The sequence below is a fragment of the Procambarus clarkii genome, chromosome 91 (genome assembly GCF_040958095.1).
Source record: "Procambarus clarkii isolate CNS0578487 chromosome 91, FALCON_Pclarkii_2.0, whole genome shotgun sequence".
Lineage (NCBI taxonomy): Eukaryota > Metazoa > Arthropoda > Malacostraca > Decapoda > Cambaridae > Procambarus > Procambarus clarkii.
Window position 1 is genome coordinate 13440448 of NC_091240.1, and position 22727 is coordinate 13463174.

At 44.0% G+C, this 22727-nt stretch overlaps 1 protein-coding gene across 2 annotated transcripts in view; it reads right to left on the reverse strand.

Moving 5' to 3' along the window:
• The window catches only part of LOC123774027 (uncharacterized), a 37046-nt gene that overhangs the window by 8528 nt on the left and 5791 nt on the right, over positions 1–22727 (reverse strand). The window contains exons 3-9 of one of the 2 annotated variants that reach the window (XM_045768126.2): positions 18855–18941; positions 17869–18057; positions 17039–17749; positions 14552–14685; positions 11166–11218; positions 9256–9453; positions 3564–3689 (exon numbers count right to left, since the gene is read on the reverse strand). In XM_045768126.2, coding sequence (XP_045624082.2) covers positions 3564–3689; positions 9256–9453; positions 11166–11218; positions 14552–14685; positions 17039–17749; positions 17869–18057; positions 18855–18941 — 1498 coding nt within the window. The remainder of the gene's footprint in view (positions 1–3563; positions 3690–9255; positions 9454–11165; positions 11219–14551; positions 14686–17038; positions 17750–17868; positions 18058–18854; positions 18942–22727) is intronic. The other variant, XM_045768127.2, reaches the window with a different exon arrangement.

The window sequence follows — 22727 nt, forward strand, 5'->3', positions numbered from 1 at the left end:
CAATCTGGCACCCCTAACACTTGGAACTTTTCCAGTGGTTCCTGCAGGTTCATAACAGTAAAAAGGAGCTCTGGACAATACCATTCAGCTTGAATGACCTCCAGAATCATATATCAAATAAACTCTGAACTGTCTATGGCATTACAAATTTCATTAACCACTGTGCTGCTCGCCTTCCAAATACGCCCCCCCCCCCAGTGCGCAGGAAATAAATTCTCGGGAAAAATTATTTTTGTTTTTGAAAATGTTAAATACCCTTCCCTGATCACAAATATGTAAGAAAAAAATCGAAATTGTAATTAATTTGGCCGCAATGGGGTCTGAAAAATGGCATGTGATGACACGATTTGGTGGTTCCCCGTGACGTAGACTCCCGAAGCCAGTTGCCCGCCAGCTTCAACATGTGTGTGTTGTCACAAATATATTTTTATTAATTTTTTGCGTACATTTCCAAATACATTTTTGTTTTTTTCTTGCCAATCCAAAGTATAATGAACACGTACACAATATTATGACAGTAGAACATCCGTACTGTCCCAAGACACTTGTGTGTGTCTCAAATGTGTCCACATATATTGCTTATATATCCAATGTTTCATGTTCATTTATGTATATTTACAACATATTTACACACTATACACTGTCACACACTATATACATTCACCATCAACACACTCAGAACCCCACGAGTGTGAGCTGCCACACCCAGCCAGCCCTCCCTCATTCCTCCAACTTTTATTACACTATTTACATACCTTCTGTATACGTATCTACATGTTTTATTTACCATAACTATGCAAGCAGGTATTGTGTCCAAACAGCATAATGGCCACCATACACTGCATGAGAAATCACACAGTAGCCAGCAGACGCTACGATTACGACGCCACCTCCCCTCACCAAAATGGCTCCTCCCAACATACTCCTGTTGCTGTTCATACACTATATACACACATTGTATATACCCATGTACATGTGTGTTCACAACAGCAAACCACTAAGCTAGTATGGTGAGCAAAACGAGTGACTGCCATGTTACATATTCCTAGTTGGATACTTATATAAATTCATGATAAAACTTATTAAGTGTTTATAATGTACTCCCAGCTCGCACATGGTCTGTAGAGACAGGCCACACCACAAGACACAAACAGACAAAATTAGGAGCCAGAGGCACAAGACCTCGCCAGTATCACATCAGCCAAGAACTAAAGGGTGGATCACCGGCGTGAGGGTCTGGGGGCTCCCCCCTCCCCATCACAGGGTGGGGGTGGGGGGTTGAGCGCAGACAGCGGCGCGGCAACGTGACATCACGCTCGTTTTGCTAATTTTCATAGGGAGTTCTGTTGACTCGTTCGACTTTCGGTAGCAATATTTTCACCAGAATAGGGGTTTGTTCTGAAGTGCCTACCTTTCTGGGTGCCAGACCCAGTCAATGACAGACAGAATGGTTCCAACCACATGGGGGTTTCTAAAGGCCATTGCTCATCGCGCACCTCTGAGGGGGCCAGGTTCTGGCTCGTGGTCCCCGATAGGCAAGAATTCCATGCACATTGACTGATGCCAGAAAGCTAATATATCCATATCAACCTGGATAGCTCCGGTGAGCCGACAGGGCTCCCCTTTAGAAAATAGGAATATGCGGGAAATATATAGCCACTCTTGAGAAATCCAGTTTAATTTTCTCCACACCTTCCGTGTTAAACCAAGCTTCCATTGCAACTGGACTTTCCTAATTGTATTTTTTTGTCACTTGGATACCAAAGTCACATTGAAATAAACAAGTATATTAATATAAATGATGATTTTCTGTGTTGCAATCAAGCAGGCCACATGGGAAGACTACAGGTACTACAATATCTGTCCCTGTAGGGTCATATAAGGTACTTAGGAATCACCTGGAGACGGTGGCCATCTAGTCAAAATAACTAGTGCTCAGTTGGTCTGTTCATAAACATTCCAGAATTCTTAGAGACATCACTCTTGGAGCCACCAATGGTAACCTGGGAGTGCCATAATCTGTCAGTTATGAACATGCTTGCACTGACATGGAGGCTTCTAACATGGAGGGAAGATTTTATGTCTAACAGAAAAATGAGGGTAGTAATCAGAGGCAATGTATTGGACTCGAGAAATATCATGAGTGGAGTACCACAGGGTTCAGTTCTTGCACCGGTAATGTACATCATCTAAATAAATGATCTACCATAAGGAATACAGAATTATATGAACATATTTGGGGATGATGCTAAGATACTGGGGAACAAGGGAGACGCAGATGATTGTAATGCCCTTTAAATTGATCTAGATAAAATAAGTACTTGGAGCTTCAAGTGGCAAATGGAATTCAATGTCAAAAATACAATGTTATTGAATGTGGAATCGGAGAAAATAGACCACACACAACATATAAATCATGTGGCAAGGAATTACAGAACTCTAGGAATTACAAAAGAACGAGACCTAAGGGTGATTTTGGATAGTAAGCTGTCACCAGAGGAACACAAAAAACATTGTGACAGGAGTGTATGTGTCACTTTCCAACTTCAGACTTGGTTTTAATTACAGTATATGGATGGTGAAATACTAAAGAAACTGTTTATGACTTTTGTGAGACCAAAACTGAAATATGCAGTAGTTGTATGGTGCCCAAATCTCAAGAAGCACATAAATTGGAAAAGGTGCAGCAGCATGCTACAAAATGGCTTCCTGAACAAAAAAAACAAGAGTTACAAGGAGAGACTAGAGGTGCTAAACATGCCAAAACTAGAAGATAGAAGAACGAGAGGTGATATGATTGATCACCACTTACAAAATACCAATAGGAATAGACCAATTTAATAAAGAGGAATTCCTGAAACCAGAAACTACACTAACAAGAGAACACAGTTTCAATCTAAGAAAACAGAGGTGCCGTAAAATTATTAAACAATTTTCTTTTGCAAACTGAGTGGTAGATGGTTGGGACAAAGTGAGGTGGTGGTGGAGGCCATAACCGTCAGTATTTTCAAAGCGTTATACAACAATGAGTGCTGGGAAGACGGGACACCACAAGCATAGCTCTCATCCTGTAACTACGCTTAAGTAATTACTCGTAGGTAATTACACACACACACATTCATGTACTTTCTCTTGAGTACTTTTTATATTTTTTTACTTTTTTTCATTTGCAGTCTGCAAAGCTGGACATTGCTTTAAATAAAGTAAGTTTAACATCTAGGGAGAAAAGTGGAAGGGTGACATTACCCATTACTTTGTTACACGTACACCCTTCTCTTGCAAGTGGTCCTTCTACCTGCTTGGTTACAGTGTGCAAGGCTCTAACACCTTTCCTTTATAATGGTATATTGCCTTACAAATACACATACAGCATTGGTATTAGCAAGACCTAATGTTCTTGCAGTCCACTTTTTAAGCAATAACTCACCAAATTGCCTCAGACTGTTATAGTTTCTTTTGAGCATCTTGCACTCTCATTACAGTCTTTTGTTTTATATATTAGTTTCTGCTACAGTACTAAATTAAAACTCAAATACTTGTAACTGCTTCTCCTTCATCCTTACCAGCAGTGCTTTGATTAGTAGTAGCAACAGATACTGTGAAGGAATCACCATGGCCCTCTATCGTGCGCTCGTCAAACACACCATCATGCTCTAACTCTGCCACAATTTCTTCTTCATGCCTCTGGGCTATAGATATTTAAAATAATCATGAGATAAATTAAAAAATACACCTACACTTACAAAATAATAATACTATATATAAAAATTATCTTCCATTGTGTTGTATAGTGTCAATCTTGCGGGTCTATATTAACATTTGAAAACTCTGTAAATCCATCCAAAAATGATTGCATTATGTTTATAACAACTTTTGTGTAACATTTGAAGATATTCAGGTGTAAGCTCATGCAAATGGTGGTCATACTCCTCACATATATTACTCGCAATATTTTTGTTTACAAATGTACTAGAATACAGGCTAATGAAATGATAACATCTATTTATATACATTGCGGACGACCTGAGAGACCCAAACACTAGAACAGGGAAGAAAGGGAATCTGATCAACCCAAAGCGCGTCCCCGGTCAGAGTCCGTGGTGCGCAAATAACAGCAGAGAGCCGCAACCGGACACAACACATGATGCACCCCCAGCCTGACCAACCAAGCATCAATAACCCAAGGACCCCTCTGGAAAGCAGCAGTCTCATTCTTCGCCAGAAAAGAAGGAGATGGCTACAAACGAATGAACCTATCACCTCGACCAAAAGAGCAGAAACCCCTGCACCGGTGAAGAGCATGTAGCTCCCCAACCCGACCCCTAGAGCCAACAAAAAAAAAGCCTTAGAAAACAATCCTGAACCAAAGGGGCTACACAACAACAAACCGAGGAGAAGACAAATAAGAGACCATTCTGTTCAAAGACCAGGATGGCTCAGGTGGCGCATGAGCAGGCCAGAGGTGAAACAACGTCCGAGACAGCTTGCGAAACGGTGCAGAAGTAACATCAATACCGAAAGCAAACTCTACACGATATGAGGTGACAGTATTCGGCATAAGATGACGGTCTTGAAACAGCCACGAGAGAAAAGACAAAACAACCTGAACCAAAAGCAAAATACAGCGACGAAGAGAGAAAAAGAACCAGAAGGGCCGTCAGGAAACTTCATACTGCCGCCAAGACAAAGCCTGCAGGTGGGACACCATCAAAGAAGACACATGATCACCATACAGATGGTGATAGACTCGACTCAAAAAGACCAACTGCGAAAACTCAAGAAGAAGATCGAACCAGTCTCGTAATGGACCGGACCGATCTGCTGATTGGTCCTCTGCTGAAAAAGGCAGAAAACCTCCAAGTTCAGACACCGAGCAAGCAGCGTCTGAAACCAAGGCTGAGCTGGCCACCATGGCGCCAAGAAGACTGCTCTCCCCTGGTAAGTCTCCTAGCAAGCAACCTGGAGCAACTGCTGGAAGGTAGGTACAGGAACCTCGACCAGTCCTGCCGAAAGGTATCGACCTCGACTACCTTGCGGCACATATACTGGAAGACACCTCGACCACGCTGATGTGAAGAGGTCCACCTCCAGGTGCACGAACTCATTCAGATGGCAGAGCCATCTGAATGAGTTGGTGTCGACCGTCCATTCGGTGGACAGGGGAATGAACCAGGACTGGCCGTCTGCCTGGATGTTGGACACCCCCCCCCCCCCCGGACGTGAATGGCCAGGAGAGCCAAACATCGAGAACTCAGCAGACGAGTCACCCGAAGCGACCAGCCCTAAATAGCCAAGGACCGCATCGATCCCCTTCGGTTCAGGCAATGAAGCACCAGGGAGCATTCTGAACGGAGCCGGATTGTCGATACGATACGACCCGATTCCTCCGAAGCGAAAACCACACCCCTGTGAACTCCCGCACCGTGCTGTGGGCCCGACGAAAGAACAGACCCTACTGCTCCTGGCTGGCCTGGTGAACACTGGTCACAAAGCCCCAGCCGAGAGATAACGCGTCCATGAATACATCGAGCGAGGGCTCTGGTAGGCGCCAAGGCACTGAACCCCGAAAAACCCGAAGAGGAAGCCGGTGACGCAGCAGCCAACACAAGGCCCCCAGGGTAGAACCTCATAAACCCAGTATGGAGATAAAGACCCAAACCTGAAGGAAGATGGGTCCATTATAGGGGCATAATCCGGGTTGCGCAGGGGTAAGCCGCAATGGCCGCGTCTCGCCTACTGCACCTCAGTAGGCGAGATACGGGAAGCCGAAAACCTCCAGAAGGACGGAACCGAAGGATTCGCAGGGATACGGAATCAAACCTGGAAAAGAGCCGAACCAAAATCCAACTTGTATGCAGAGGATAGGGAGGAGGGGGGGGGCCGAGAAAACCCCACTCCTTGTAACAGAAAGCCCGCTCTGAGGATTGGAAAACCAAGGCAGAGACCAACGGGGCAGCTTAAGCCCCTCCCCAACCTCGGCAACCCTGTGAACTCTCACATCAAGCCCTTACCTTGAGGTTACCTTGAGGTGATTCCGGGTCTCAGCGACCCCACGGCCCAGTTGTCGACCAGGCCTCCTCGTTGCTGAACTGGTCAACCAGGCTGTTGGACGCGGCTGCTCGCAGCCTGATGTATAAGTCACAGCTTGGTTGATCAGGTATCCTTTGGAGATGTTTGTCAAGTTCTCTCTTGAACACTGTGAGGGGGTCGGCTAGTTATGCCCCTTATGTGTAGTGGAAGCGTGTTCAACAGTCTCGGGCCTCTGATGTTGATAGAGTTCTCTCTCGAGTACCTGTTGCACCTCTGCTCATGCAGTGTTATTTCTGTGTGCAGGTTTGGGACCAGCCCCTCTACTATTTTCCATGTGTAAATTATTATGTATCTCTCCCGCCTGCGCTCAAGAGAATACAGGTTTAAGCTCTTTAGTCGGTCCCAATAGTTTGGATATTTTACCGAGTGGATTCTAGCAGTAAAGGATCTCTGCACACTCTCCAGGTCAGCAATTTCTCCAGCTTTGAAAGGGGCTGTCATTGTGCAGCAGTATTCCGCTCTAGAGAGTACTAGCGTCTTGAAAAGTATCATCATCGGTATAGCATCTCTAGTGTGAAAGGTTCTTGTTATCCAACCTGTCATTTTTCTTGCGGCTGTCCAAAGTCCCGGCCTCACAAGAAATAGCCGGGGTGGCCAGAAAAGGAGGAAGAGGAGGACCCACTGGTCAGACCCCAGTGCCACGGCAGGAGGAATGGACTCGAATGCCTCCATCCCCACCCCGGAAGGGGCAACCCCTGAAACTGCCAGAGTCTCAGAAACCTCTAAACCCCGCCCCAACTCCAAAGCCCTCAGATGCTTCGGAGCTGGATGCCAGGGGGATGGGGGGAACAGAATGAAAGCAGGGCAGGGGAAGAATGAGGGGGTGCAGACTGCACCAAGGCCGAAGCGACCAACACCCCGAAGTCCAGATCGCTCTAAGCAAAACAGGTCAGGCTCGGGGCATCCGAGGAAGCAATCAACTTAGAATGTTGCAGGAACCTATACCTAGCATACAACGCTTGTGCCGCCTGCACCCGAATAATGTCATCAGTTGATAGGGTGAATTGAGTCACAAACAAGCAACGATGCTCCCAGGACTTAGGGTTGAAGGTGTCACCTGCCCAACAGGCAGCATGACGGAGGCCAAAAATAATGAGTGTCGTCCTGAGACAAGGGGGGACAGAGCAACCCTCGAACTCACACATGGCGAGAGGAAACCCAGGGGTCGCATCCATTGGACCCTGTGCGCCCCTAGACTGGTATCGATAAGGGTAAGCCCAGGCAGAGTACTGCTAACTAGTGCCCAAATCTACCAAACAAACTTCTAAAACTGAATCTCTGGTATATGTCCACTCACTGGGGCCAAGCAGGGGGTACCACCAAACACCGGAGGTCAAGACCCTAATATAACTGGGGCAAGGGACACAAGGCAGACCCCCACCAGGCAGAAACAAAAAGAAAAAGAAAAACCCTGGAAGTGGACAATGTACCCGTGACAGAGCCGGCCGCTATAATAGGTGAAAACTAGTTGCGTAGTACCCTGTACCCCACCAGTGCAAAACTACCACTTACCCCAAGGTAAACAAGGGAGGAAAGCCCCCTAACACACTCGGGGCATTCAATCACAGAGAAAAATGGGGCTAGTAATTGGAGGCAATGCATGGGACTGGAAAAATGTCATGAGTGGTGTATTGCAGGATTCAGTTCTTGCACCGATAATGTTGACTGTCTTTAAAAACAACCTACCAGAAGGAATACAGAATTATATGAACGTTTCCTGACGATGATAATAAGAAACTTAGATGATTGTCATGCTCTTTAAGAAGACCTGGACAAAATAATTGTATGGAGCACCACTTGGCAAATGAAATTTAATGTGAATAAATGCCATACTATGGAATGTGGAATAGAAGAAAATAGACCACACAACCTACAAATTATATGAAAAAGAATTTAAAAAATGTTGATAAAGAAAGAGATCTATGGGTGGTTCTAGATATTAAACTATCACCTGAGGACCACATAAAGAACATTGTGTGAGGAGCCTATGCTAGGCTTTCAAATTTCATAATTACTTTTAAATACATGGATTGTGAAATACTAAAGAAATTGTTCACAACCTTTTTGAGACCAATGCTGGAATATGCAGCAGTTGTATGGTGCCCATATCTTAAGAAGCACAACAACAAACTGGAAAAGGTGAAAAAGACATGCAACTAAATAGCTCATAGAACTGACAGACAAGAGCTACGAGGAGAGGATACAGGCAATAAACACTGTATGCAAAAACTAAAAGAGGGAAGAAAAAGAGGCAATATGATCACTACATACAAAATAATAATGGGAATCGACAAAACTGATAGGGAAGAATTCTCGAGACCTGAAACTTCAAGAACAAAAAGTCATACAGTACATTTAACTTATCACTTATGTTATTTTATGACTTATAACATAATTTTCTTATGTTAACTAAACATAAGAAAATTCACTTATGCAAACAGTGGTAAATGGTTGGAACAAGTTAAATGAGAAAGTGGTGGAGGCCAAAACAGTCAGTAGTTTCAAAGTTATATGACAGTGCTGGGAAGGTGGGACACCACACACATAGCTCTCATCCTGTAAATACACTGAGGTAATTATATCTGTTTATATCACAATCACTTGGACATTTTAAAATATTTTGTATATTTTCTTTCAAGTTTTTTGTAACAAATTTTACCCTAGGAAATACATTAAATCCACAGAAATCTCTCATTATTTTTCTACTGGAACCTTTTCTATTAGCTTCTTATTTACAAAACAAAATCCTTCCATTGCATATCGATTTCTGGAAGACAAAGTTCCGCAGGAGCCAAGTCTCCTGTAGTTCCAAGTCGTACAAATTTTACTAACATACCTGCTTGATGGGGTTCTGGGAGTTCTCCTACTCCCCTATTCCCCTCCCCCAAGCCAGGTCCAAGGCCAGGCTTGACCAAGAGGCAACATTCATTTGCTTGGACTCAAAGATTTATTTTAGCAATATATGCTAAATACAGTAGAGTAAATGAATAAGGTTTTACAATGTTGAAATTGTGTCTATGTATGTATTAACACAAAGTACTGAACGGGGTGAGAACAGCTTGAGCTACCTCATTCCTTTGTGTGTATTTTACCTCAATAAACTTATTTCAATTTCAAAGTTGAAATTTCTGTAACTTGATAAAGAACATAAAGTGTGTACACTACCATTAATCTCAGGAGTCGCGTAATTCCCTCGGCCTCTATAGCTCGAGCGGGAGCCACGGCCAGCATTAGATCTACGGTCTCCCTGTTGTCCTTGAGAAGGAGGGTGACCAGCTTGAGGGTGACCAACTTGCACTTGGCCTGAATCCCCAGCTTCAGCCTCGGGAGTAATTACAAAATCACTCAGCTTTATAGCTTCACCTGCAATAAAACATTATTCCAATAATGTTGTAAAGAAAGAAAGCTTCAGTAACATCAAGAGAAGAAAACTAAAAGATATTTTTACATTCTACAAATGAAATTATATATTAAAAATCAGCAAAAAGTTAAATTTTTGTGATTTTTCTCAATGAGTTTAGCAAAATCTTTTATTGTTAATCAGAAAAGATTGTTGTGTTAGCTTAACTGTGCTCAGTCAAGGTATGATCACAACATAGAAGATATATACAGTAAAAAGTATCATCATAATACAGTAAATACATAAAGGCTGTATGAAAGTGGCGGGGTAATAAGTGGAATGCATTAGGAGAAGAGGTTGGGGGGAGGCAGATTTCGAAAGTGAACTAAAATGTTATGAGTGTGTTAGAACCATGTGGTTGAGATTGTGTCACTTTGGTTGATAAATTGATAACAGGCAGAAGCCCAATGGGTGGAGTTTTATCCCGGAAAATATTTGTACTCGGAAGTACTCCTGGCCACCATACAAAAACAGCAGAGAATGCCACACGAGGCAAACACCGCCCAGGAATTTGAGGTCAGAGAAACGTCTATCCCAGTTGACACTAGCTTACGAACTGAAGGCAGCCGGCATGGTGAGGTCTGGGGCCCTCCCTCCCCCTCCCGGGGAGGGGAGAGCTGCGTGGACAACTGGCGCGGCAGTAAATTGATTGATTGTTTCCTTGGGATCGTAGGGAGCTTTCTACCTCTCTGTTCGGTTTTTGTGTGTAGTTTTTACCATGTGGGGTTTGTTTTGTTACACCTACCTTTCTGGGTGCCTAATCCCGGTTGATGGCAGATAAGGAAAAACCCCAACCATAATAAGGTTTTCCAGGGCCATTGCTCCCTGAAACCTCTCTGAAGGGGCCAGGTTCTGGCGCTGGTCCCTGGTAGGTCTGAACTCCATAGCTAATGTCCCGGTCTAACATAACATACATTAGCCCGATAAGCTCCGTAGGGGCTCCCACAGAAAATCACTGTTTGGCACTCACGGCTAGTTATCGACAAAGTTTTTATTTGGTGCCAGTGTAACACTTCCTTGTGTGACATTTTATACATATGTTCTTCTAGAACATTCTATTGCGAACACATTGCTACAAAAATGAAATACGTACATTGAAAATTAAGATCAGGACAGTGAAAAGAGTATACACTTTTCAATAGGGGTCTCGCCGATGTGTCATCGGGTGTACGGTAACGGGTAACACTTCCGCCACTTCCCACTCTTGTGGGTGGGCCACAATCATGATTCTACATTTATATGCATATGTACAAGTAGGGAATTTTATTGCGATCTCTGTGATACCAAATTTAATGCCATAGGACAAGTGTGGAGTTGACAACCCTGAAAAGAGAAGAAACATTTCGTAGCTGTTTGGCGCTCACGGCTAGTGATCGACATAGTTCTTTATTTGGTGCCAGTCTAATGCATCCTTGTGTGACATTTTATAAGTATGTTCTTCTAGAACATTCTATTGCAAACACATTGCTACAAAAATGAAATATGTACATCGAAAATTAAGGTCAGAACAGTGAAAAGAGTACTGTATACACTTTTCAGTGTTGCCGCTCGATCACCCGAAATGCTGCGCGCACTTGGGGCAAGTTTTTTTTTGTTTGTGGAGAGTGCGAAAGTGTTAAATGAGATACTTACTGGATTATACACCAGTAGAATTTAGGAAAATGGGAAAACTTACTTTTACTTCTTGGATACCTGGGATCATAAACTGCCTCTGTTTCCTCCACATTCCTTGAAAAAATAAATGGAATTTACATAATGATTAAAATAAATCAATAGTATACAGTATTGTTACATGAGAACATAAGAATAAAGGTAACTGCAGAAGGCCTATTGGCCCACACGAGGCAGTTCCTATTTATAACCACCCAATCCCACTCATATACATGTCCAACTCATGTTTGAAACAATCGAGGGATCCCACTTCCACCATGTTATGTGGTAATTGGTTCCACAAATCAACAACCCTGTTACAGAATCAGTATTTACCCAGATCCTTCCTAAATCTACTTATCCAATTTATACCCATTGTTTCGTGTTCTTTCTTGTGTTGATACTTTTAATACTCTATTAATATCCCCTTTTTTATGTCCATTCATCCATTTGTAAACCTCTATCATGTCATCCCTAACTCTTCACCATTCCAGCAAATGTAATTTAAGCTTTCTCATATGACATGTTTCTAATTTGCGGGATTAACTTTGTCATCCCACGCTGGACGCGTTCTAGTGAATTAGCATCCATTATATAGTACGGCGACCAAAACTGATCTGCATAATCTAAATGGGGCGTAACCAGAGCAAGATGTAACTGAAGAACAACATCGGGTGTCTTATTAGTAATGCTTCGATTAATAAATTCGTGTCCTATTTGCCTTTTTACGAACATTCATGCACTGATTTTTTAGTTTTAAATTCTTACTAATCATAACTCCCAGATCCCTTTCACAATCTCAACACCATCTAGCAATAAAGTATCTTGTAACTATCATCATTACCTAGCCTCAAAACCTTACATTCGTCAGCATTTAACTGCATCTATCAGTCTTTTGATTATTTCAAAACCCTATTTAGATCATTTTGAAGTGATAGCGAGTCTTTTTCCGTGTTTATTTCCCTTCCGATTTTTGTATCGGCAAATTTGCAAATATTGCTGCTCAAACATGAATCTAAATCATTTATATATATTATGAATAACATAGGTACCATGACAGAACCTTGAGGCACTCCACTTACAGCATTTTCCCACTCAGACTTAACCCCATTTATACTAACTCTGTTTCCTTTGGTATAGCCATGCCCTAATTCAACTTAATATAGCACCCCCAATATCGTGAACCTCTAAAAAAGTCAGAGGGAACTTACTTTGCAGAAAAGAAATGGAACAAAAATAGAATAGACATACACTAGATGAAAAAGAAATGATCTATGAGAGCATGAAGCAGGAGGCAAAAGCCCAAGGCTGGAGAAGAAGCAGAAAAGAACACAAAATTTTTCCCAGTGCCACACAAGAAAGGCAAGATAAGCTACCAAGAACAGCCAAACAATCCGAAGAAGGGCAGAAAACAAAACGAACAAGAACCCAGAGAAAGTGATCCAAGAATATACCCTTTTCCTGTAGGGAAAATAGCAACTATGGCAAACACTGAAATTGCAACCCTGTCCAAACATTTGATGTCCATTTTTCTTTCTACATTTAGCAGAGCAAGATCAGTCTGCCTTGACCCCATGGAGGCTCTCAAATATCAAAGTACGGTATTAGTTTTAACTTGAATAATCTTTCACAGCTGGTGATGGTGTGGAAACTGCGATGGTTAGCATTTTCTGAATAGCAATGTAAGGATTAAGGAAGATGCTCTCTTCTCCATACTGAACAATAAATTTGAGAAGCTTTTCGGGTCTTTATATTTTCACATTAGGCTGAATTGATATTAATGTTCTGCAATACAAGAATTTTTCATACAAGTGCTGTCCATCAACATCAGTTCACATCCTCCATGAGTCAGTCGGAAGATAGCTCCAGGAGGGAAAAGAAGCACAAGGCCGCAACCAAAATGCACCTAGCGTGCATTTTGGGGCTCTCACACCCTTGGAGTACAGAAGCCATACACAAGGCACAGCACCGCAAAAAGACTGGAGCCAGAGCACACAACCGACCCGATAGCATCAGCCTCAAGAACTGAGGTGTAGATCGCTGGTGTGGTAGGTCTGGGGCTACAGACAGCGACGCGACAACGGGTGACATCATACTAGTTTGCTCGTTTTTGTTTGGGGAGTTCTATCTACTCGTTTGGCTTTTTTGGTTGCAATTTTCTCCAGAATAGGGATTTGTTTTGGGACGCCTACCTTTCTGGGTGCCTAACCCGGTCGATGGCAGACATACAATGCTTCCAATTACATGGGGGTTTCTATAGGCCTTTGATCCCCTTGCCTTTCTAGAGGGGGCCAGGTTCTGGCTCGTGATTCCCGGTAGGCCCATAAGACCTGACTGAAACATCAGTCAAACTGATGTTTTTTTGACTGAAAAATCAGTCAAACACATGACTGATGCCAAAGTCTGACATTAACATATCAGCCTAGTAAGCTTCGGGAAGCCTCCGGGACTCCCCCCAGAAAAACACCGTAACGTAACACCTAATAAGTTAAGCGAGAAGGTGGTGGAGGCCAAGACCATCAGTAGTTTCAAAGCTTTATATGATAAAGAGTGCTGGGAAGACGGGACACCACCACCACCTCTCATCCTGTAATTACACTTGGGTAATTACAATATTATTATATGTAGTTAAAGTAAATAAATCCTTTAATAAAATATAATAATAATACATGTATAACAGATCATACATATGAAGAAAACAATTTTTTCACTATCTGATGATATCCTGTCTGACTTTCTGTTAAAGTGCTCAGTGGTGTCCCTTTCAAATGGTGTCCAGGGCACATACCCGAGATATGCCACTGACTAGTGATAAGTTGGAAAAGCAGGCAGGAGTAGCAGAGAAAGGTGCTCCAGTGTCTAAGATAGTACCTAAACAACAGAAGACCGAGTTAATGAGAGAGGCGAGACCTCAGAATGGTGAGATGTCACTAGCAGTCTCATAGGGTTCTATTCTCGGACCAATCCTGTTTTACATATTAGTAAATGATCTTCCAGAGGAAATAGACTCATTCCACTCAATGATTGCTGATGCTGCAAAAATTATTAGGAGGATTAAGACAGTGGAAGAGATGCTACAAGATGACCTGGATGAACTGAAAGAATAGTCTAATAAATGGGTACTAGAGATTAACTCAAGTAAATGTAAAGCAATGAAACTAGGTGGAGGGAACAGGAGGTCGAACACTAGGTATCAAATGGAAGATGAAATGGAGAGAAGGATCTAGAGGTTGATATTACACCAAACCTGTCTCCTGAAGCTTACATCAAAATGATACCATCAGTGGTATATGCTAGTTTGACCAATAACATAACTGTCTTTGGAAACTTGCATAAGGAAGAATAGGGGTTGAGCTTCAATTCAACCTTCTGCAAGCACAAATAGCAGAGTACAATTAGGCGAGTACTTACCCCTGGTCTAACTTATCATTGTCCCATTCTCGGCGCCAAGCTCCTTCATGAGTGCGTCCCCTCGTCAATCTTTCCTCATCTATCACTTCCCTCTCGGCTTTCCATTTTTCATATTCATGGTACTGCCCGTAACCCTTTGAAGGAAAATATATTAGCAGATATCTTAGCATGAATACTATATTTCAAATGATCATACAACCAAATATAACATACATAATTTCAAATGAATGAATGTAAGAATAAACATAATGTAGAGAAAGTATATACTGTACTATACAGTATGGTATTTTATTTGTCTCCATTGCATCTATCACCTATAGTATTAAATGAAAGATCACATCATCTGCAAATAGGCTCATTTAACTGAGCCTATTAAAACTATTTAACACTTTTCCTATCTCGTGACACTTAATGCGTCACCAATTTTTCTCCAGTCCTATCTCGTGACACTACTTGAGTTCAACAATAAAATATTTGTGTAAAATTTATTTTTTATCCGATCGACTCTGGGTTAGTTTCAAAATGAGCGCCTTTAAAATGCGCACAATTTGATACCAAAATGAAAGATGTAACATGAAACTTGATGTCAGAACAAAGGATATAAATAATTTTGTGATGGCGAGCGTCCAAACTTAAAATATTTGTTAAAATTCCAGTTATTGCTCTATTATTATGGGACTAGTTTTAAAATATGCGCCTTTATATTGTGAACAATTTGATACTAAAATGAAAGACGTAAGATGAATATTGATGTTATCAAACTGAACGAGTATACACATTAGGCAGCTGTGTGCAAATTGGTGCTCATTCACGGGAAACTTTAGGCTTTGCTGTGGGGAGTCACACCGGGCTTTTGGACATTATATGCATATACACCTGCAGGGAATTTAATTGCGAACACAATGATACCAAAACGATCGACGTAGCACAAGAATTAGGGTGAGAAAACTGAAACGAGTACTGTATATACATTTTACCGATTTTGTGCGCTCACGGGTAACTTTTGCAGACTTTAGGCTTTGCTGTGGGGAGTCACACCAGGCTTTTTGGACATTATATGCATATACACCTGTAGGAAATTCTATTGCGAACACAATGATACCAAAACGAATGACGTAGCACGAGAATTAAGGTGAGAAAACTGAAACGAGTATGCACATTTCGGTGTCGCTGAGCGCTCACCCGCACGCTTGCCCGCACGCCGGGAGCATGACCTCCAAGTTTGCGGTGCGCATGCCAGGAATGCAATAATGTTAACTGCCTTCAGGCAGTTCATTGAATAAACAAGGAATTTTACATCTACCAATACAGTTATCCCTATGGGATTTTGCTTGTCACATTCCTCCAGGCTGATTTCTGTTCCCTAACCACTACAGTACTCTCATCCTGCTACCTGTTAGAAACTATTTTATTCATACCATGAACCTTCCTGCTACACACCTACCCCCCCCACAAGTTGTGGAAAATATCCACTTATTCTAAGATAGAGTATGACATACATTAGTTATTCATGATCTATAAGTGAATTATAGAACAAAGCACATGGTCCATATCTGGCTATTTTTAGACCCTAGCCAAGCATCCCTAGAACGAAGAGTGCGCTCAGGTCAGCAAAAATCCTCAATTACATGACGCCCACCCAGAACAGAGGCATCAGTATGGTTCCTATCAGGATACTCAAATCGAATTCCCATATAAATTTAGGAAATGGGGCAAATGGCAAATTTTCAAATGGAGGACCTTTGACAAGCAGCCAGCTTCCTGTCCATTGAGGCCACCTCCATTGAGTCCACTAGTATTAGTGGCCCTCAGGTAAATTCAGGTAAACAAACAATTTTTATACTGTAGTATAAAAATAAAAAATAGTGTAGATAGTTATCTTGAGATGATTTCGGGGCTTAGTGTCCCCATGGCCCAGTCCTCGACCAGGCCTCCACCCCCAGGAAGCAGGCCATGACAGCTGACTAATTCCCAGGTACTTATTTACTGCTAGGTAACAGGTGCATCAGGGTGAAAGAAACTCTACCCATTGTTTCTCGCTGGCGTCCAGGATCGAACCCGGGACCACAGGATCTGAACATCCAATGTTCTGTCCGCTCAGCCACTGGCTCCTTTAATTGTTAATTGTTTAATTAGTTAATTGATTAACCTGATACATTTGGTAAATTCCAGTAGATATCGAATGTTTTAATAGAGCGGCCAACTGAGCCCGCCCTGAGGGGCTAGTGGTTGGCAAAGCGATACCATGCCAGCCAGTAGTGTCTCAGTCACAACACTACAGTACCAACATGACGCCACTAGTACAAGCTGAAAGATCGAAGCTGTTTATAACACAGTGGACAGTGTGGTGTAATAAACTAGATATGGTATCATATCAATACACACACTTTGTGCATGAGTGCATACATCTGTGAATGTGTGTGTAAATGAGTGAATGAGTATCCGGAGAACATGCTAGCATTCTGTATTTCCGAAACAAATACTTACTCTTCCCCTTCCTCTGCTTCTGTGTTCAAAATTTCCTCGTCCTCGACCCCTTTCACGTTGTCTGTCAGTATTATCATACTCATCAAATGAATGACGTTGAGCATACTTTCCTCTCCCTCTTCCCCTACTTTTCTCAAGTCTCTGATCTTTACCATCATCTGGATAATACCGAATGTCTCGTGAAGCAAAACTTATTTTTCCTCTTCTTCCATCTTCCCCTCCACCACCACCACACTCACTATTCTCTGTACCATTTCCAGGACCAAAATTTTCATTTTCTTGTCTTGATTTTTCATTAAACCTTCCTCTTCCTCCTCTTCCATGCTCGTATCTTCGTTCGCCATCAGGGCCGTAAGAATTCCCATTACTTCTTCCCCTCCCCCTTCCTCGGTTAAAGCCTTTATCTCCTCGGCCCCCGAACTCTCCTTCTGTCTGAACAATGTCTAGTTTTCCATCAATTTCTCCTTCACTAAAGTTAGATCCTCCTCTGTCACCTCTCATGTTACCTCTTCCTCTATCACTTACAATTTCCATGCCTTTATCTTCTGAACCTTCCCATAAACTTCCTCCTCCTCCTCTTCCACCACGTTTACCTCTTCCCCTTCCGCCCCTTCCCCAGTGCTCTCTTTTGTTGTCTCTCCCTGTTTCTAGTCCATCTCTATCTGGATCAGACAGAAAACGGTATGAGGGATCAGGTGGAGGACCATCATTCTGAAAAAAGTAGAGTATCGGTATAAAAAATGATATAACAAATTTCAATACTTTTAATTTACAAATATAATATCTTAAACTTTACCAAAACAAGTTACAGTACATCCTGAGACCCTTACTTCAGAGAGTCTCTGTCTGGAAGGCATAATGTCAGCAGGACGAGGGGGTGGAGGATGATCCAACATCTCACGAGGTTTGTCTGATCTTTCTGGACGAGACCTTGGGGCCTTCATTTTATATGGCTTTACTTCATCCATTGTTACTTTTGAGCTAAAAATATCTGCATTTTTCTTGTCAGCTTCAATTTCCTGAAACAATAAACTCCGTGTAAGAGTCACGGCAACAAATGTAAAAACTTTAACATTTAGGTAGCATGTTTATCCAAGATTGAAAACAGAGTAACATTTAACCCCTGCTACACTCAGCTGCAAAGTCAAACAAATTCTAAATTTGTTTTTTTTTCTTCTGACATTGTTAATTAGCATCCAGGAAGCACAACCAGGAAGCAGTCCAGGTTGTACTGATGTGTCAAAGGTGGTGTTCATTATGTATAACTTTGAAAATATATATGTATGTACAGATATGAAGGAATGATTTGACTATACAGTATACTGTGTGTGTATGTGTATATATATATATATTATATATATATATATATATATATATATATATATATATATATATATATATATATTATATATATATATATATATACACACACATATATATATACATAAATACATACATACAGTAATCACTCATTTGTGGTTGTTAAAAGTTCAATGGTTCCTAGTATGTCCAGACACATGATGGTGATGTACCAGACATGGTCTTTATCTTTTAGTTAGGTCCTAGAAGGAAAGTGAGGGAACTCAAGAGTTTTTCAAGATAGGGGATAGTTACTGGAGGCTTGAGGAAGCAAACATGAGCCCCTTGTATGTGCAGGACTTTTAAATCTTACATGTTCCCCCTAATACTGCACCTGATGGGATGAACAGTTTGAGCATATTTAGCTACCCCATCACCTGATGGGACGGCAGTTGAAGGGTTAAGGTTATGGAATAATAACACCTTATACGAGTACAACAGATGAAGCTTCATATACCTGATGTCGTTTGCGAAGTTCTTCATTTTTGCGTCGGATATTCTCCATTTTCTGATTCAGAAGTTTCTCCTTCTCCTCACGTGACATCTGTATAGAAAAACAAGAAAACAGATTTTGAGCTCTAAGTGAACTTTTTGATACAGTCTAAGATATACCAACTTCATCAGTGAAATCTTGAAATATCAAATATTTAATAATAAATAATAATCTCATTCTATGCAAATAATAATCTTATTCTATGTAAACTTAATTATTCTTAGTCTTTTTCAAGGAAAAAACCAGCGTTGAATGTAATGAAACACCACTTTCTGGGTGAGACCCGGAACCTCCCCGGAGCTTTACCAGGCTGATATGCTAATGTCAGAATTTGGCATCAGTCGTGTGTGGAGTTCTAGGGCCTACCGGGGACCACGGCCAGAACCTGGCCCCCCTCAGAGAGGCAAGGGGGAGCAATGGCCTATAGAAACCCCCATGTGGTTGGAAGCATTCTATGTCTGCCATCGACCGGGTCAAGCATCCAGAAAGGTAAGCATTCCAAAACAAACCCTTATTCTGGTTAAAATTGCTACCTAAAGCTGAACTAGTGGACAGAACTCCCCAACAGAAAACAAGCAATCTAGTATGACATCACACGTCACCGCGCCGCTGTCTGTGCAGCTCCCCCCTCCCCGGGAGGGGAAAAGGGGGAGCCCCAGACCTCCCACGCCGGCTATCCACCCATCAGTTCTGAGGCTGGATGTCAAAACACGCGAAAAACCACCGACCGGAGGGAGGGAGGGTTGCCAGAGAGCCTCCGAGTCTCACCCAGAAAATGGCGTTTCATTACATTCAACGCTGGTTTTCAGGGGGGGGGAGCCCCATCGGATCCCCGGAGCTAACTACCCACAGAGGAAGGTCAAAGGGATGGAACCGGGAGGTGGACACCACGCACCCCCACGGAAGCGAGACAACCGGCAGCAAACGCCAACCCAAGGCGCCACAGCCCCGAGAGGGCCCGGGAACAAAACGAGACAACGAGCAGCAAGGCCCCAGTGTAGCAAGACCGAAGATCCATGCCCAAATGACAGCAAGGACACATCGCTCAGACAGCAGCGAGATCAGCGAAGCCACGAACGCCACGGGCATGGAGGAAGAACACAGGCTGGTTAGCCGCAAGAACACGGCTGACAACCCGGGACACTGGCACCTGCGAACCAGGAAGAACAGAACTAGATCAACGCAAAACGCGCCCCCGGACACAAATGCCGTGGCACACAAATAACAACGGAGGGCTGCCATGGAACACAAAACACGACACACCCCCGGCCCAACCAAAAAAGCACCAACAAACCAAGGACCCCTCCAGAACGCAGCAGCCCCATCCTGTGCCAGAAAAGATGGAGACTGCTGCCACCGAACAACCAAAACGCTAAAACCGAAGGAGCAGAAAAACCCCTGCGGAGGAGCAAGAAAACCAGTGATCCGACCCCGAGGCAAAAGCCAACAGGAAAAAGAGCCGATGAAAAAACAAACCGGAACCGAAGGGGCACTACCAACTGAGGAGAAGACAGAGCATGCTGACCAGAGACCGGGAAGGTGCAAGCGGCGCACGAACAGGCCGGAGGTGAAACGGCGCACGAGACAGCTTACTAATGGTGCAGAAGCAACACCAAGACCGAAAGCAAGTCGAAGCGGCTCCGCCAGCGCCGCACGGAAAGAGGCGACAGTATGTGGCAAGACGACGGCCCCCAACCCCCACCAGAAAAACCAAGCCGACGCTAACAACTACAGCCACCTAAGAAGGGACAGGAGGAAAAGGAGGAAAAGGAAGGACCGCCAAAATACCCCATACTGCCGCCAAAAAGAAGTAAGCAGGTGGGACATCTACCATGAAGCCACCCCCGACTGCCAACCGGAGGCGAGACTGCGAGGCAGAACGTAAGCAGCCCCGACAAGGCCCCTCCGAGCCCAGGAAAAGGCGGAGCCGCGGGAAGATCTCAGGCGCGACCACCGAAAACCCAGGCGGCACAAGGAGATGGAATGTCTGCCGAACAGAAAAACTCCCCAAAGCAAGCAAGCCCACCAGGAGTTCAAAAACAACAGGTCCGATGCGAGACATCGCAAGATCCCGAAAAACCAACCGGCAGGGCTAGCTAGGAAACCGAAGAAGGCAGAAGGTTTGCCTCCAGAAACAGTACCCGAACTAAGGGTACAAGCAACTGCAACAGACCGAGACAAATAAGCGCACCACAACACAGGCTGAAAGAACCCCCAAGAAGCCAAGGAACGCACGCAAAACACCCCTGCGGCAGAGGAGGAAACAAGGGAATGCACAAGGAAAGGAATCGGTAGAAACCGACCCCCCCCCCCACCACAGCATCAAGTGCAGGCAAAACCGACCAAAGGAGATGCCAAGAAAACGACTGGGGAGAGGCAGGACGAAAGAGCTGAAGCACAAACCCCAGGAAACAACCAGGGGTGGACAATCAGGCCGGGACAGAAACCCCACGCACATGGGAGGGCCAAGCCAGGGACCCGAAGACCACGAAAAACAACAAGCAAACCCCCACACGCAAACCCTAGGCACAAAACAGCCGCAAAGTGCCACACCACAACCGGACACAGGAACAAGGACATGCCACCGTGAAACACGGTACCAATGCACACGTGCAGTAGCAGCAACAGACACCACCGCAACATGCAACATGTAAATAGCAACCCGCTTCTGCAAAGGCAGAGAAACGGAGCAGGCAGACCCCAGACAGGGCCAACGGAGACACGACAGAACCCAGCAGGCCCAGGAACCTGCACACCAGGCTACCGACGGCGGAGAAACCCGCACGATACCCGCTGGATGGGGTTCTGGGAGTTCATTTACACCCCAAGCCCGGCCAGAGGGTGGCCCACCAGGCAGCTGTTTGGAGCGGCCCACAGGATGGGCCGGAACTTCTATTCGAAAACAGGCTAGCGTGCCCTGGAAGTCCTCGGACGTACCGGCAATATGGCGTATGCTCGCAGGTAGGTCGTGTAACAACCGCAGACCTCTAATGGTTATACAGTGTTCCCCAATTGTGCCTATAGCACCACTGCACTTCACTGGTACTATCCCGCAAGTTCTTCCATATAGGCGGGACCCAAGAGCCAGAGCTCAAACCCCACAAGCACAACCAGGAGAGCCCTACCAGGTGAGTACATAACCAGCACCACAACCCACACACCGCATAACACGAAAGAGGTGGGTCCCATGAATGACTAGCATGGGTTGGACATGCACATAAGTGGGACAGGAAGGGTTGAAAAAGGGACAGTCACTGGTGTGCGAACGGTCTCAGTCGTACAGAAATATACCTAAATAAAGACAGGTATATAAACATCTCCGCATCCAGCACCCGGCCAAAAGACGCCAGACCGCAGAAACTCACCTGTCAAACGGAGGCACGTGACACGACTCAACAGTGCCCAGAAGATCCTGGGTGCACCGCCAGGTGAAGAAGCCAGAGCCGGACACGCAAGAGAGCAGGATAGAGGCGAAGGAGGCAGCCCACACCCATGACACAGGGAAAACTCGGCGTCCTCCCCACAGCTGGAAACCAGGCCACCCCTGGAGCAAAGGGGCACACACCGGAGCAAGGGAGAAGAGCGAGAGGCGAAGCCCCTGAGAAAAAAGGGGCACAAAACACCAGCACAAACACACCGCCCAGACCAAAACAAACTCCACGGCGCATGCGCATGACACGCTGGCCGAACCGCACAACCCGCTCTGCGGGAAGGCTCCAACCAGGACTACTGCACTAGAAAAGTAGCCAAAAGAGGAAGCAGGAACAACAAAATCTGCCAATGAAGCAAAGACAGAGCCCAAAAGGGAACCCAACCTCCCACGAGCAGCCCAACCGG